The 16,396-nt window shown below is 47.2% G+C and overlaps 1 protein-coding gene across 1 annotated transcript in view; it reads left to right on the plus strand.

Annotated features, from left to right (window-relative positions):
* HERC2 (HECT and RLD domain containing E3 ubiquitin protein ligase 2) overlaps positions 1 to 16,396 on the plus strand; it is a 1,611,099-nt gene that overhangs the window by 1,436,484 nt on the left and 158,219 nt on the right. Inside the window, 1 exon segment of the mRNA XM_078658234.1 lies at positions 1,208 to 1,320. Within this exon segment, the coding sequence (XP_078514360.1) occupies positions 1,208 to 1,320 (113 nt within the window).

Here is a 16,396-nt window from a genome sequence, read left to right on the forward strand (position 1 = left end):
GGGTAAAATATGCTGGCTGTCCTCTGGGTGCACTAGGACAAATACTTTGGAATAACCCTTAACCCCATAGTAAGTACAGACCTGACCTCTTGAAAGTCAGGGAAGCCCTGAAAAGTAAACTATTTAGGATTGCCCACAATTGGAACCTGCATGCATCTTGTGTTGGGCTGAAAAATATTGTTAATGGTTACTCAACCCACCTGATTGAAAGAAAATGTCCCCTTCCAACAAGCAAGATGTATTCAATTCCCACAACGTTCCCTTAAATTATTGAATGTCCATGAGCAATGCCATGCAAATCTCCTAAATATATAAATAAAAATGAAAGCAAAAAATGCGGAGGTGAGGGGAGGAGATGTCGCCTGACGTAAACCACAATGAGAGTGCACCTGGGGATGATTCCTGTGCATCTATGACAAAAAAGTTACCGATGGATATAGTGAGGGATGACTAGACATATGATGGGACATGCATAGAAAGAATGTTTTATTGTAAGAACGCGTTTCTGTCTGCTCATGGGACATCAATGTTTTTTTCCCCATTGTTTCATATAAAATCAAATAAAAGTTTTTTTTAAAAACATGAAAACTATAGAAAGCGCTGGTCCAACTTTATGCAAATAGCAGCAATCCTCCCCTTTTGCTTGTGGAAAAGTGCAGAACACTTTTATCTTGGTCTGTACCAAGATGCTAGCAGTGTGCCTGTTGGGCCCTTTCGCCAACTTGCAAATTCTCAGAATCCCATTGTTCCTCTCCTCCTGTTGTGTTTTCTTGGTTCCACTCGGGAGGCAGTATGAGAATATACTCGGAGCTGAATGAGAGCCACACAGATTCCATGTCATTGAAGATGACTGCACGAAGATAGGAGTCTATCCTGGTCATCCTCAAACCCTGCTGCAAAGTTCATTAAGGCCTCTTGTTGTCACTAAATGATTTATGATTGTGCAGAAATGTGCTTCGATGATAAACATTGTACTGAGATATCTAACTTCATTAAAATGTGTATAGCAGTACTCTTCGTAAACAAATTGTTGTCTTTATTTTTTATTATATTTGGCAGAGGGTGAGTGCTTGCTGCAGCATACTTCCACCCCCTCCCACCCCTGACACCCTCTTGTGTACTGCATCTTGATGCAGAAGAGTGCCTTTATTATCAGTCAGCAGCATTGATTTCATGAAATCATCTCTCTTTGTTTTTAATTCACCAGGTGTACTTCTGGGCATTGCTATCCGGACGGGGAGCCCTTTGAGTCTGAACTTGGCAGAGCCGGTATGGAAGCAGCTGGCAGGAATGAATCTAACAATTGCTGATCTCAGTGAGGTAGGAATTGTGTGGATGTCTGTACAAGAGAGAACATTGGCACACATCCTCCCTGTCTACCCCCTTTCTCGTGACCTAGGTTATCTGTCCATCCTGTCAAACAACAAAGAGATAGTTGTAACAAAGGGGGCTGCAAAGCGATGATTCGAACAACAGTGCACCTACACTGGTAGTTAATTACTTAAAGAGTAGGTTTGGGTTTAAAATGCATGCTGTCCTTCAACATTGATCGAGATACATTGTAAGTGGATTTAGGGATGAGGAGTAGGTGTGAAAAGAGCTTCCAAAAATAGTGGTGTTTTTGACTTCTGATATCAATTCTGTTATTACATTTTTCATTGCACGAAAATGAGAAGATGTTTTATTTTTGTATTGACACACTGAGGGGATTATCTTGTCTAGAACTGCAGGCCAAATGATAGCATAGAAGGAGCTAAAAAAATGATAACGTTGGAGAAAGTATTAAAATGTTTTTTTGTTCTGCTATCCATTTCTAAGAGTTTAATAAAAATAATTTCAAAGCTCTGGTGTTCTTTTTTTGTTTGCTACTTTTAACCACAGGTTCTTCACCTTTAGAATATTCCAAGGTGCCAGACAGGATCCAGGGAATTTTTTTTTTTTTAAACCTTTATTGAAGCATTCAAAAGCATTACAAGCACAGGCCTACAACCACAGGGGCCGGCCGTAAACTCAGCAAATCAAATAGGAAATTTACTTATCAGTCAACAGCCCTGGCACCAGCTGTGATGCAAGTTACAGCGTATGGTAGAATGCGATATCAATAAACAGGAAAATACAGAGGTTTCTTTTTTTCTTTTTTGGAGAAGCAGTAGTGGCATTACTATAAGAGGCGTCACACCATATAAAAAGGAGCAATTAGAGATGGGGGGGATGTACTCGCACTGCAGTCAATAGAAGGTAACGAATAATATAGCCGTAGTGACGCAACGTCTAGCAGAGGCAGACAAGGAGTAAAGGATAATCAAGTAGCGAGCGATCTAGTGCGAGTACCATCCAGAAAACCCACTCTTAGGAGACAGTAAGGAAAAGCTAGTATAGACGCCCAATAGAGTAAGAAGTAACTGAAGGATAAACAGCCAACCACCCTGAAAAGAAAGAAAGGAAAAGAAAGGGACCATAGAACAAAACAAACTAAAATAACAACCCCCCCCCTTATCCCCCCACCCTGCACCCCTGTAATGGCTACGGCCTACCCCACTAACAGCGTGCCTGTCGCCCCGAAACTCGCCCTAAAGGAAGGAAAAGAAAAGCGGAGTAGGAGAACAAAAAACACTCCCGGGCTCCCCTACCCCCCGCCATCAGCGACCTCCCCAAGACGTATTATCCACCGTTTGAAGCAAAGTATTAAACCCCAGCCTGGGGAGGACATCAACAAAACCACCCGACTCCCGTTACACTATAAGGTACAATCCCGGCACATATCACGTAAATTAGCAAACCCTAAAAGTCAAAGTCAACCCTGGCCAGTACGGTTCTTTACGAGAGCCCTTGTCGCCCAGGCCACAGTCACCATGAGGAAATTAAAGCGTTCATAAAAGTTCAAGTCAATGAAATCAGATCGAAGACAGGATATAAGTTCGCGACATCTACAAAACCGGCAAGGAAGAGTGAAGAAGAATGGCAAGCCTCTCCGATAGTCACTGAAGAACTGTTTGTGGCGATCAAAACCTTTAGCAACGATGTTCCGCCGAGCAGGGTTCGAGCAGGGAAAGCTGACGATGATCATAGGTGCGCTATCTATGAAGCCAGAGTCATCAAAGCGGGCTGAATCAGGCTTCCGCACGGGGACCTCAAAAAGGTAGGCAGAGTACTCCACGGGAACCACAGTTTGCTGATAGCATGTCGGAGTGTCGTCATCCGGTCTCAGACAGACGTTGTCTAGCGTTACAGACAACTGATGGTACATGACGGTGATTTGAGAGTGGAGCGCCCCAATGGCGGCCATTACGAACCTCAACGTTGGTGTGCCGTCCGTCCCCTCCATCTCCTCTCGCGAAGCGACGAAGCAGGACGCGAACCCCGGAGAGAACAACTCCGAGGCACCAGGCACACACGGAGCCGATGACAACAGTGGGCGCTCTCAAAACTGACAATATCGACACCTTCGCCGCTCGCGGGGCCCAAGCCCGTCAACCCCGGCCCCCCCAGCAGGGTCTCCGGTCGTCGGACCCCCGACCGCGGCTACCGATGTGCACTTGCGTCACTGTACCGTGTCCTTAGCGTAAGCCGGTTACTGAGTAGCCAATCGGAAATGCAAGTATGATCCGAGTTCGGAAGACCGGACGCAACCCTGGTCCCACAGCCGATGTTGATCAACTCTAACCCGGATGGGCTAGAAATCGAGGCCCCGGCTTCAGCCCTGAAGTAGGCCGAAAAGAAAACACGACATATCTTCGTCACCCAGTAAGTTGGAAATTCCGGGATTGCACCGCAGGAGTCAGGAGCACTTCATATGCACGAGAGTCCGGCGTGAGGAAAGGATAGAAAGCAGGATATCCGAGCTGCTGGCGGAGGTCGGAGGAGCCGGGAGCTTATGCGGCCATCTTGCTTCGCAGCGTAGCTCCTCCCCGATCCAGGGAATTTTTAAGCTAAGTTGTCATCCGCCAGTATGTGGTGCTATGTGGCTCTGCGGTGACTCCGTACCACCTTGTAAGTGGTTGAGTAGAGCCTCAAATAAGCGCCAACCCTGCACGCTGTTCCTTTCTTTCCATGCTCGTTGGCACAGATTCGGAGCTCCAGTCCAACTTTGCTAGTCATTCAATGATTTTTTAAATTTCTTATAAAGTGTTCTAGTGGAAGATATTTTCCCTGAAGACAACAGGATTCAAGATGTGCTGAGACTGCAGAAAGCAGATGTCAGTCATGGGCCTGCACAACGTATGTCTCTGGTGCTTGGCTTCGGTCATGATTTAAAGTTGTGCAATAAATATGCCCACATGCACCCAAAGGCAAACCAGTAGCAAGGGGTGAAGCATTACAATCCTGAACATAAGAGAAGGTTGTGTTTGAAACATAAGTCCCAGTCTAAGTTGTGGGCTGCTTGCAATGTCGTTGAAGAGGCTTGTTCTGGACAGAGTCTTGCTGTCTTTCTTTTAAGGTTGAAGATGCACCATACGGGCAAAACGCTCAGCAAGTCTCTGCCCCCCCTCCCCCCACTCTAAACCTGGCTTGAATGCACAGGGGCATCAAAAGAAAGATTTTACCCTGGAAGCATCTTCTGACTTCAGTCCAGTCCCACAGCCCCACATTCCCTGGGCCACCATTGAGCCTGCAGCAAATTGTGGCCTTCAAGGAGGGAATGTTCCAACTCTTTCAGACTCTTAAAGCTCCCCCCCCACTCTAAACCTGGCTTGAATGCACAGGGGCATCAAAAGAAAGATTTTACCCTGGAAGCATCTTCTGACTTCAGTCCAGTCCCACAGCCCCACATTCCCTGGGCCACCATTGAGCCTGAAGCAAATTGTGGCCTTCAAGGAGGGAATGTTCCAACTCTTTCAGACTCTTAAAGCCCCCCCCCCACTCTAAACCTGGCTTGAATGCACAGGGGCATCAAAAGAAAGATTTTACCCTGGAAGCATCTTCTGACTTCAGTCCAGTCCCACAGCCCCACATTCCCTGGGCCACCATTGAGCCTGCAGCAAATTGTGGCCTTCAAGGAGGGAATGTTCCAACTCTTTCAGACTCTTAAAGCTCCCTATGTGACACCCTTATCTTATCTTATCTTAAGGGGGTTTTATATAGCGCTCTGTCACCATAAGTTTCCTGGCGCTGATTGAATGCTGAGAGGTGTAGGCACGGGGGTCTAGCCAGACTGTGTAAAGAGAAAAGTTTTCAGGAGTTTTCTAAACTCCAGAAGAGATTTGGAAGATTTGAACGGGAGAGGCAGCGGGTTCCAGAGGTTAGGGGCTAAGTGAGCAAATCTGCGGGCGCCAAATTTTTTAAGCTTAACTGGGGGGGTAGCCAAGAGCTGGTGATGAGAGGACCGTAGATTGCGTGCCGGACGGTAGAGGGTGACCAAGGATTTGAGAAAGGCGGGAGAGGTCCCAGAGACAGCTTTGAATGCCAGGCAGCCGATCTTAAATGCAGCCCTCCGTTCAACCGGCAGCCAATGGAGTTTGCGAAGTAATGGCTTCGCAGACTGCCACTTCGGAGTCTTGTAGGCCAATCTGGCTGCCTGGTTCTGTACTATTTGAAGCCTGTAGAGAAGGGATTTTGGTAGGCCATGGTACAGAGAGTTTGAAAAATCAAGGCGGGACAGTACCAGGGCAATCAGGACTTGTATCAGAGCCTCAGGTGTAAGGAGGTGGGAGATTATCCTGATTTTTCTGAGCTGGAACATGCATGACGACACGACAGCACCCACCTGGGGCTTGAGGGAGAGCTCCGTGTCGATGATGACCCCAAGACCTTTTGCAGATTTGGCTGGAGCAGGTGGGGGGCCGAGTTCCGCCGGCCAGACCTGTGGACCCCAATAGGAGGGGCTTTTGCTTGGGAGAATTAGTTCTGTTTTCCGGGTTCAGCTTGAGCTGATTAAGGTTCATCCATTGTTGGATGTGTAACATCACCGCTTGACAGTCATTGGCTGCATTTGGGGTGTTAAGAGGGAAAATAATTTGCAGATCGTCTGCATAATTGAAGACGGTGATGTCCCACCTCTTCAGGAAGTGGATGAGTGGTTGAAGGTAGAGGTTGAAAAGCAGAGGGGACAGGGAGCATCCCTGAGGCACTCCGCAAGTAGATGGCACCTTGGCAGCCGTGAAAGGGCCTAAACAAACCGCTTGGGTTCTGCCTGATAAGAAGGATTTAAGCCAGGCAGAGGCCAGGCCCTGGATGCCGGCCTGCTCGACACGGTGGACTAGGATGTTATGGTCCACCGTGTCGAACGCCGCTGACAGATCTAATAAGACGAGCGCTTGAGGTGGCCCTTTGTCGGCATTGCCCCTTAAAGAATCCATGACTGCCAGGATCACAGCCTCGGTGGAGTGGGCTGGTCTGAAACCGGCTTGGTTGGGTTCGAGGTAGTTGGAACACTCGATGAATTGAGAGAGGCAGCTGGTGACATGTGCCTCCAAAAGTTTGGATAGGTAGGGCAAAAGAGAAATAGGCCGATAGTTGGCAAGGTCCTCCGGGTCGGCACCAGGTTTTTTTAGTAGAGGCACCAAGACTGCCTCCTTAAAGGAGTTGGGCACCGTGCCTGTCTCGAGGGAGGTGTTTAACAGGGATAGGATGCAGTCCGGCAGAGCCAGGCAGATATCTTGAAACACAGAGGGGGGGCAACAGTCATTGGGCGAGCCCGACTTGACTCGAGCAGCGAGCTTGGCTAGAATGTTAGAGTCAAGGGTAGGAAAACTTAAAAATGAGAATGGGTTTCCAGGGGGGGGAGGCTGATATGACAGCAGGAGGGCCAGGGGGGGATAGTATTCTTGATCTTAATGGTCTTATCGATAAAGAAACTGTTTAGGGCATTGCAGGACTCCTGGGTGGGGGTCTGAGAAGGAAGGGTTCTAGCGTCGGACGTAAGCTCGCTCTTGACTGTAAACATCTCCTTGGATTTATTAGGGGCAGTGAGAATCCTTTCTGCGCCCGTCCGCGACAGGACGGGGCTAGGGGCAGGGGACTATGGCGGATTCAATACACACTCCTGAGTCGCGCCCTCGGCATGGTCTTACCTACACCAGTCAATCCCTAGCTGCTCTAAAAAGGTACGCTGCCAGCTTGTGCTCACATAAAGTTTCTGACACTCTGGAGGGACCGTTTTCTTGCATAATCTGTCATACTCAATTTACTTGTAGTGCAGTAATTACACCTCGTGGGCTACAACCATCTCAATGCCAGCAAACTGCACTTGACAGTTCGATTGACTCAACTCTGTCTTGCAAGAACCTACTGTGCAATGTTCGCTCATTGGCTGCCCACGCCACCCAGGTCTGGGATTTGTTAACATCAGAAAAGCCCCATCTATGCTTTCTAACAGAGACGTGGCTGAAGCCCCAGTCTGTCCCAGCCATTACTATGGGGATACCACAAGGCTATAAATTAGTACGGGTGGACAGACCCATCAAAACTGGTGGGGGATTGGCTATTGTTTTTAAACAAGACCTTGAGGTTGTGGTTACTGAGACCATATGTAATTCACAAATGGAGCTCCTCATCTTTACTATAAACCCCAATTCGAAAAATACAAGGAAGGGAGCATTAGCCTATCGACCCCCTGGCTCGCTTGGGAATTTCTCTCTCCAACTTGTTGAAATTCTGGCCCCACACATACAGATTGACTCTGATTTTCTCCTGGTAGGGGATTTTAATGTTCACAGTGAACTTTCTTCTTGTGTGGAGGCGCAGACTCTTTTGGCAGATCTAGCCACTCTAGGTCTACTCCAAGCTAATCAGGGACCCACGCACCTAGCTGGTCACACCCTGGACCTTGTGCTATATAACTCCGCCTCTATAAAGTGTTTACCTCCCTGCCAAGTGGATTGGACGGATCACTCTATTATTGAGTTTTACACTCGATCCACTCATGTATCTAAGGGAGCACATAAAATATTGGCAGATGTTAGGAGACCCTGGAATAAACTGAAGGCTGAGAGCTTTAGGGACAATTTTATTGAACCCAACTGGCCTGAATATGGGAACAATGTTAATGCGGCACTAACAGCTCTCAATGAAGCAGTAGCTATTTCCATTAATCTTGTTGTTCCGTTTAAAACATACAAGCCCCGTCCTGCCCCTAGACAAGAAATCTGGTATACAGATGATCTAAGGCAACTAAAAATTGCGGCACGGAAATCGGAAAAGTTATGGAGAGCTACTCATAAGGCTGAGGATAAGGTCTTTTATAGGACCGCACAGAAAAATTACCATAAAGCAATTCGCTCTGCTCGCAAACATCACATAGCAGACAAAATAACAGCTGCAGGTAATAACGTGAAAGTCCTTTATCAGATCTTACAGACCTTTGTTAAACCTGCAGCTTGTGAAACTGAGGATATTGAGTCCCAGGTACTTTGCAACAATATCTCGCAGTTTTTTGTAAGGAAGATTGAGGGTATTTATGCAAAGATTCTGGCCTCAAATTCTTCTCCTAATATCTCTAGTACTGTGGATAGTGCGGCTCCACCGTATCCCTGCACAACAGGAGTTAGTGTTAATAAACTGGTTGAATTCCCCTCTATTTCTATCGAGGAAATTTATACTCTAATCAACCAGACTAAGAGCGGTTGCCCGTCAGATATTGTTCCAGCCCGGATCATGTCACTCCTAAGGGAAGATCTAGGAGTAGGAATTCAACAGGTGCTTAATTTATCTCTAGCTTCAGGTGATGTTCCCCTTAACTGGAAGCGTGCCTTGGTGAGGCCTCTACGTAAGAACAGCTCCATTCCATGGACTGACCTCACGAACCTGAGACCCATCTCTCTTCTCCCTTTCCTAGGGAAGCTGGCCGAGAAGTATGTTAATCGGCACTTATCCAACTTTATTGAGAGTGTAGGGGGACTAGATCCCTCTCAATCGGGTTTCAGGCCTAGGCACAGCACCGAGACCGCCTTGCTGTCCGTCACTGACAATCTTCGTATGCTTCAGGATAAAGGGTACTCCGTTATCCTGGTGCTATTAGATTTGTCAGCGGCGTTTGACACGGTGTCACACGAGATCATGACCACCAGACTAGTTAACATCGGTCTGGGTGGCAAGGCTCTGGCTTGGCTGAGGAGTTTTTTCAGCAAGCGCACTCAGAGAGTTATACTGGGTTCCTACCAGTCAGAGGAGGTGGAGATCTCAAAGGGGGTGCCACAGGGCTCCTGCTTGAGCCCTACATTATTTAATATCTACGTGGCACCCCTAGCTAACATCGTGAGATCCCACGGGTTTATCCCTGTATCGTATGCAGACGATACACAACTCCTCTTTCCCTTTAAAATCTTGACTCCCGAAGTGCGCCACTCCTTTGCTCAAGGGATGAAAGCAGTGGCACGCTGGATGGCAGTAAATCTCCTTCAATGCAACGTCTCCAAGACGGAGGTGATGCTTTTTGGGGAAGCAAAAAGACTATGGACTCCGGACTGGTGGCCTTGTGATCTTGGCCCAGTCCCAGAGCCAAAAATGGTAGTGAAAGATCTGGGAGTCAAACTGGATCAGGAGCTTACTTTAAAACATCACGCTACTTCTGTAGTAGGCTCCTGTTTTCACGTTATTGGTCTTCTCCGTAGGGTGTTTCCCATGCTACCTGATTCCACCAGAAGAACTCTGGTTCAGTCACTCGTGTTGAGTAGACTGGACTATTGCAATGGTCTGCTGCTAGCTGCCAATGAAGGGGTCATCGCTAGACTTCAAGTCGTGCAGAACACGGCTGCCCGCCTTGTTCTAAACGTCCCGGCCAGAACCCCCTCAAAACCCCTTCTAAAAAAACTCCACTGGCTTACTATAAAACAGAGAGTGCTGTTTAAAACCTGTTGCACTATCCATAAGTGCCTGTCTGGTAATGGCCCGGAGATCTTAACAGGGAAATTTTCCCCATATACTCCCGTAAGAACTCTGAGATCTGGAGACCATGAACTACTATGTGTCCCCAGATTCTGGAAATCACGACAAGGTGGTAGAGCCCTGTCAGTGGCCGGCCCGAAACTCTGGAACGAACTCCCACTGGAAATCAGAGCTTGCAGGGATCATCTTCCTTTCAGGAAAAAACTAAAAACTTTTTTATTCAACTATTAATACTTGTAGTACTATAGTTACACATGACAGGGCTATTTGCTTTCTGACGTTGCCAATGGCGCGGAGATACTCCCTAGGGAGTCGATTCCCAGCGCGGTATAAGCTTGCAAAATAAAAATAAATAAAAATAAATATGTAGGGATTTTGCTGCCAGGATTGCACTTTTGTATTTTTTTGTGCAGTAACGTATAACTCTCTATCGGTAGGCGAGTAGTTACGTCTCCACCTACGTTCCATCTGGCGTAATTCAAGTTGCTGAGTTTTCAGAGTGATGTTAAACCACCTGTGTGATTTACTGTGCCTGGAGCGAGGGTATCTGGAGAGGGGGGCAAATTGGTCGCTGGCCTTGGTGATCCAACCAGAGAAATCTTCCTCCAGTATGTGGACAGTCGCGGCGCTGCGCGGCTGGGGACGAGTATCGGCCAGGAACGAGAGGAAGCCTTGAGAGTCAAGTGCGCTCCATTTGCGGGCGACCCCGCCTGTGAGAGGAGGGACCTTTACCCGACCCCTGACAGTGATCACGGTGTCGATCATATAATGATCCGACCAGATGCAGGGCGTGATCACGGGGCAGGAAAGCGTGAGGTTGTGGGTCCAGATATGGTCTAGTATATGGCCCCTGATATGGGTGGGAGAGGTAACGAGTTGGGTCAAGTTGAGGCTGGAGAGAACTTCGAACAGCTCAGCCGCATGAGGGCCAGCGTCACAATCGTTGTACCAATAGTTGAAATCGCCGAGGACAGCGACTTGAGCGGAAGAAGTGATCAGGTTGGCTAGCTGTTCGCTGAAGGCAGCCGGAAACAGAGGCATGGGTTGGGGGGTGGCGGTAGAGAACGATAAGAGTAAGGGCTCCCTCTCCAGTCTCCAGGCTGATGATGAGGTTGTCCACATCAGCGAGGATAAGAGAGGAGGTGGAAATGAATTTGAACTCCTTTCGAATGACAGCTGCCACCCCTCCGCCAGCCCGACCAGAGGGTCGGTTTGTGTTAAGCATGTAGTAATCGGGGGGCAGTGCTGCCAAGATGTCAGGGAGAGAGTCGTCAGTCAACCAGGTCTCAGTGAGTAGGAGGATATCAGGTCTTTCATCAAGAAGGAGGAGGAGAAGGTCGGCCTGGTGTTTCACAAATGAACGTGTGTTTAAGTATAATACACGGATATGCGTCTCGGTAATGCTGGGGCAGGCTGGGGACTTGCAACTGGAGCGTGGGGAGGAAATATTACGCACAATGCCGCATGAGGAGGCACGTTCTCGGCTTGCTTGAGAGAGGACGCAGTGAGCGGGTTGTAGTTTCCTAAGGGCAGTGGGAGAGTAAGTGAGGAGAGTGGCAGTATCCCTAGCCCCTGGGCCCGTCCGGCCGCGGACGGGCACGACTCCGGCACAGGTCTGGCGCAGCCGCTGAGCGCGTCCGCTGCGCGGAGACATGGACGTCCCCTTTTATGCGCAACTAGAGCGCGAAGATTAGAGTCACACACAATATGGCCGCCGCAAGTCTGTGCCTGGGACCAACTCCACAGCGTCGACACTCGGCTGGGAGTGGCCCAGGGCAGCGGGGAGGAGGGGGAAGAAGTCAGCGGTCAAAGCTTATTCAATCAAGCAATTTTAGGAAATGTTGAGAGTAAGTTAAAAAAGCGCCGTATTGCGCAGGCAAACAATTTAAAAGTAAAGTTTAAACAGAGCAACACAACCTCCCGGCTTCCGCCTCAGGAGGGCCACAAACACTCAGTCAATCAGTTGACCTTCAGTCAGCGGACCATCCCTCGGCACCAACTGACCCCTTCGGCCCTGCCCATCAGGGGTCCCAACCTGTGCCTGTTCAGACTTCCACCCCAGTTCCTGGATCCACACCAGTCCGTCTGTGCCGGCGCCCATTCAGACTCCACCTGTACTAGTCCAAAATCCATTTCCAACGTAAGTCTCCAAAACAGACACCATCCTACGTCCGGCCTATGTTGATCCATGAGAATACAAAAGCAGAGTCAGTCATTGTTCAATCGTAACGCTAATCCTTGGCCTCTACTATCGGAGGATAGAGGCCTAATTCAGATCTGATTCTATGCTGTTTAGGGTGTACAAAATGGTCACATATACATAAAAAAGGTTCAGCTTTTTATGGTCCCCTTTCTACTCGGACAGAGATATCTCTGGGAATTTCAAGGCCTTCACTCACCTAAAAATGCTGCATGCTTCATTATCTGGCTTCCTACACCCTATAGATTCCAAGGTGGGCTGTACCACTGCGAGTGGGAGCAATGTTTTTAAATTTTTTATTTGGCCGGTGTACTCCACACAATCAGAGCAAAGAATAAATAAATTAACTTCTAGAGCTATCCTAAATCTATCTTATTATTGGATGTCCTGATAGGATTAAAATCATGAGTGGAATATATAAAAGGGATACTAATTACTCTATCATCCTATTACCGTCAGCATGTTTCGACCGTCTTAAACATGCCCAAAGGGTCAGCAACCTTCATCAGGATATAGAGTCTCTGGTTCAAAAAAAGTGGTACCTTATCATTAAAGGCTAACCTTATTCACCATGGCTGTACTATATTGGATAATCCGTTAACTATTTGTGTCAGATACCTCTATATCCACACCCTATACAAAATGGTCCCAACAACGATGATGAGGCACACAAACTGCTTACCCATTGCTCTACTAATAACACACTTTGTCTGGATCTAAAGAATGCCAGTGGGCTTGATACTTCTCCGTAGTTTGAGCTGTACTGTCCGCCTGGGACACCAATGCAAGAAAATACCTCTTTCGCATTAGTAGTGCGAAGGGCAGAAGAAGTGCAAGTCTATCAGTTGCATACTGTTGAAACTAAGGAAAACAAAAAAGTGATGGTGAAATGCATTATTTAATCTCAGCCACTGGTAATTGCAAGCGCCGCAATCTAGTCATTGTGTTTTTTTGTCCACGATGCCACCTCAAGAAGGAAACAGGCACATGCAAATCAGCTTTTGCATCAGTCCAGCTCCAACTGTCAGGTAGCGTCCCTTCTGAACCAGAACACCGACAACCTCCGACCAGTTTGGGTCTTTTTTGGTTTTGTCAGTAGGGTGCAGCTTGGTTCCAGTGGCACAGTAAGCTCTGGACCTATGTTTGGGCATACCTGTGAAACCGAAACACCTGCCTGAGGTGGCAAGTGGGCAAGAAAACAATGGACGATAATGTGGCCTAAGTAATTACCAATGGGTGAGATTAATTCAACCATTCCACCGTTAATTTTCTTGTTTTCCTTATTTGAAAATAAGGCAAATGTATTTACTGACATCCTTCAGCCTGATTCAACCTTTTCTGAGTCACTGTTGCTATCCAATGAGTCTCTCACAGACACTCCAGTGGCTACTTGGACTAAGCCATGCTCTTGCCAACTGGTCAGGCGACATAGACTGGCTCTCTGTGACTTATACTTTTTTTAAAATTAAATAAAACGTCCTACACCTGAATGCCTGGTGGTATGGATGTCAACAGGAAAAGTTACTCCTAATTCCTTTACGACCCTTCCTCCTGATAGTCAAAATATATTGATCCTTTTGGAAAGAGAATGTTCTCTTCAACTGGTTTAGCCTTAAGATCCTTAAATGCAATTTGCCATATGGGTAGGTACACATATTATTTATGAGGAATGGGCAGCAGGATCTTGCCAGTTGTCCCTGAAGTCCTCAGAGACTTGCTGGCTCAAACAATACATGTTGGCTGGAGTACGGCAAAGTAGATTTCACATGCTGACTTAAACACCACAGCGTGTATTGAAAGAGGTGTTGGCACTAGTACTGGGTTCGGAAGGCACACCTAGATGAGGTCAACCGAGTTTTCAGACATCATCTAAGTGTCCTTGAAGGACATTTGCTTTAATGGCTTCAGATTGTTTGGAGAGACAACTAACTCATCACTCAAACAGTTTAAGGACAGTTGAGTCGCAGCATAATCCTAGAGACTCTTGTCCTTCGCCAAGCAATTCTACTAACAGTACTGAACATTTAGAGGCTATTCCAGAGCACGAGCTTACAGACAACAATAGTCCACCAGCCTGTTCGGTAGCAGCAGACCCAGTCCTTTTGCAGCACAGGTCGGGGCTGCACCAGCAGGGACAGCTTTCCTCTAACTATTCCTTCCATACTGCAATGACTGCCAAGCTGCTTTCATGTGCCCTTGAAAGCCCACATCCAGCCAGAAGGAGGCAAGATGCATTTTCTCCCCGGATGCAGATCCATCAAGTTGGACAGATTTGTCCTAAAAGTCATTCAGAGGGGCTATGTCCTGGCTTTCATTTACTTTACTATGTCTTTTTGCCAAAAGTCAACCTACTCGCCAAAAGTAGTACCTAGTAGGTGCCAGATTCGAAGAGAGGAAATGGTTTATTTTCTTGCTATGTTTTTGTAGCGAAGAAGGGCAGAGGCTTCAGGCCTAAACTGGACCTACACCCAGTGAATGCCTTTCTGAGGAAAGATAAATTGAAGATGCCCATCCTGTCTCAGTTTCTTTCATCTCTTTTTTTTTTTTTTTTTTTTTTTTGCAGAGTTTTATATAGCGCGAACTAGAACCGAACCGAATCAGTTATCAGAGCGCTTTACATAGCACCAGTTACATTACATGAGGACACACTTTCATTTTAGGCACGGGGAGATAAAGTGATTTGCCCAGAATCACAGGGGGTTTTTGGCGTCGTTACCGAGACTCGAACCTAGTTCCCCAGGTCCGAGGTCGAGCGCCTTAGCCGTTAGGCCAACCCCTCTCCCGTTAGGCCAACCCCTCTCTTGAACCAGGAGACTGGATGGTGTACCTAGACTTGCAGAACGCGTTTTTTCATATATCCGCCCTGTAGTCCCACAGACATTCTCTACAGTTTATGGTGGGGTTGGAACACTTCAATTTTGCCTTGCTCCCCTTCGGCCTTATCTCAGCCCCTCAAATGTTCACAGAAGTGATGGAGGTGGTCTATGACCACCTTCAGAGGTCAGGAGTACTTGTATTCTTGTACCTCAAGGACTGGCTGCTCAAGGTAGGCTTGCTGTAGTCAGTCGTAGGCCACTGCCTGACAATGGATGAACTCCTCACGTCTTTGAGGATTTCCATCATCTAGCTGACGTCCCACCTGAACCCCATGTAGAGAATTCCTTTCATTAGGGCAATACTGGATACAGTGTAATTTAAAGGCCTTTATTCCACCACAACTATGGCTGCGACATTCAGGGTATGATCCTAGTGTTTCAGGCCTGTCCTTGGTTTCAGTGAGGATTGCTCTGAAGCTTCTTTGAGTTCAAACATTTTTTACTCCCTACTTGTGTCATACACAAGATGGCATATCCAGACCCTTCAGTGGAATCTCGGGTTTCAGTGGGTCCTACATTAAGTCTTCCTTTCCTACTACATCCAGATCTCTTAGGAGATGGCTTGGGATCATCTGTATTAGCAGACAAGCTCCAACCTGATCTGTGGCATGCCACTTTCCCTTCCCTACCTATACTCCACAGATGTGATAGATGCATGTGCTGGATCGTGCAAGTGGTTCACCTTGCGTACTTGAGTTTCCGCCAGAAAAGTAATTGGAAGTTGCATTCCGACTGCAATGGATCAAGGGTAACATATGTATGCTTGTAATTCTTACTGCCCTACCTCAAGTTCTGAGAACAATCAGAACAGACCGGGCCTGAGTCATTTTAATCGTCCTGGAATGGGCCAGGAAAGTATGGTACCCAGAGATCCTGGGCATGAGCATTTTCCCTCCAAACCAGCTACCGCTATGTCTCAGCAAAAGGGAAGAGTCTTGCACCTGCGTCTCTACAACTTACACCTTCGTCATGGAGATTGAATAGTGGCACTTTAAGGTGTTTGATTTAATAGTGGCACGTAAAGGAGTTTGATCTGGCAGCCACATTAGTCGCTATCATCCTTGCAGCTCGATGTCTTTCGATAAAGTCCATCTATGCTGAGAGAAATTAGTTGCATGGTGTGGCGTTCATCTTAGCAATCCTCTGCAGGCCAAACTTTTATATGCAGTTTTGTTTGTTCTATCGTTGACCCAAAAAGACCTTGCAGGCGACACAGTTAAGGGTTGTCTGCCCTTGTGTCCTTTCTATATTTACCTGATCATCCTGCTCTATTCATATCACCTGGTGTTTTTTTTGTTAAATATCTTTTTATTGAGTTTGAACAGTAACAAATCACGTGTATAATCAAAAGATAATTGGCATATTTCATCATACATAACAGTCCTCCACTTAATACCTGCAGCACGATCAGGGTGTAACTTGCCTTCTTTGTTTTGTGCGTTGCAATTCCGGTTCTGTTGTTGGGGGGACACACAAATCACCTTGATAGGCATTCTAT

This window comes from Lissotriton helveticus, chromosome 8 (assembly GCF_964261635.1).
Source record: "Lissotriton helveticus chromosome 8, aLisHel1.1, whole genome shotgun sequence".
NCBI lineage: Eukaryota > Metazoa > Chordata > Amphibia > Caudata > Salamandridae > Lissotriton > Lissotriton helveticus.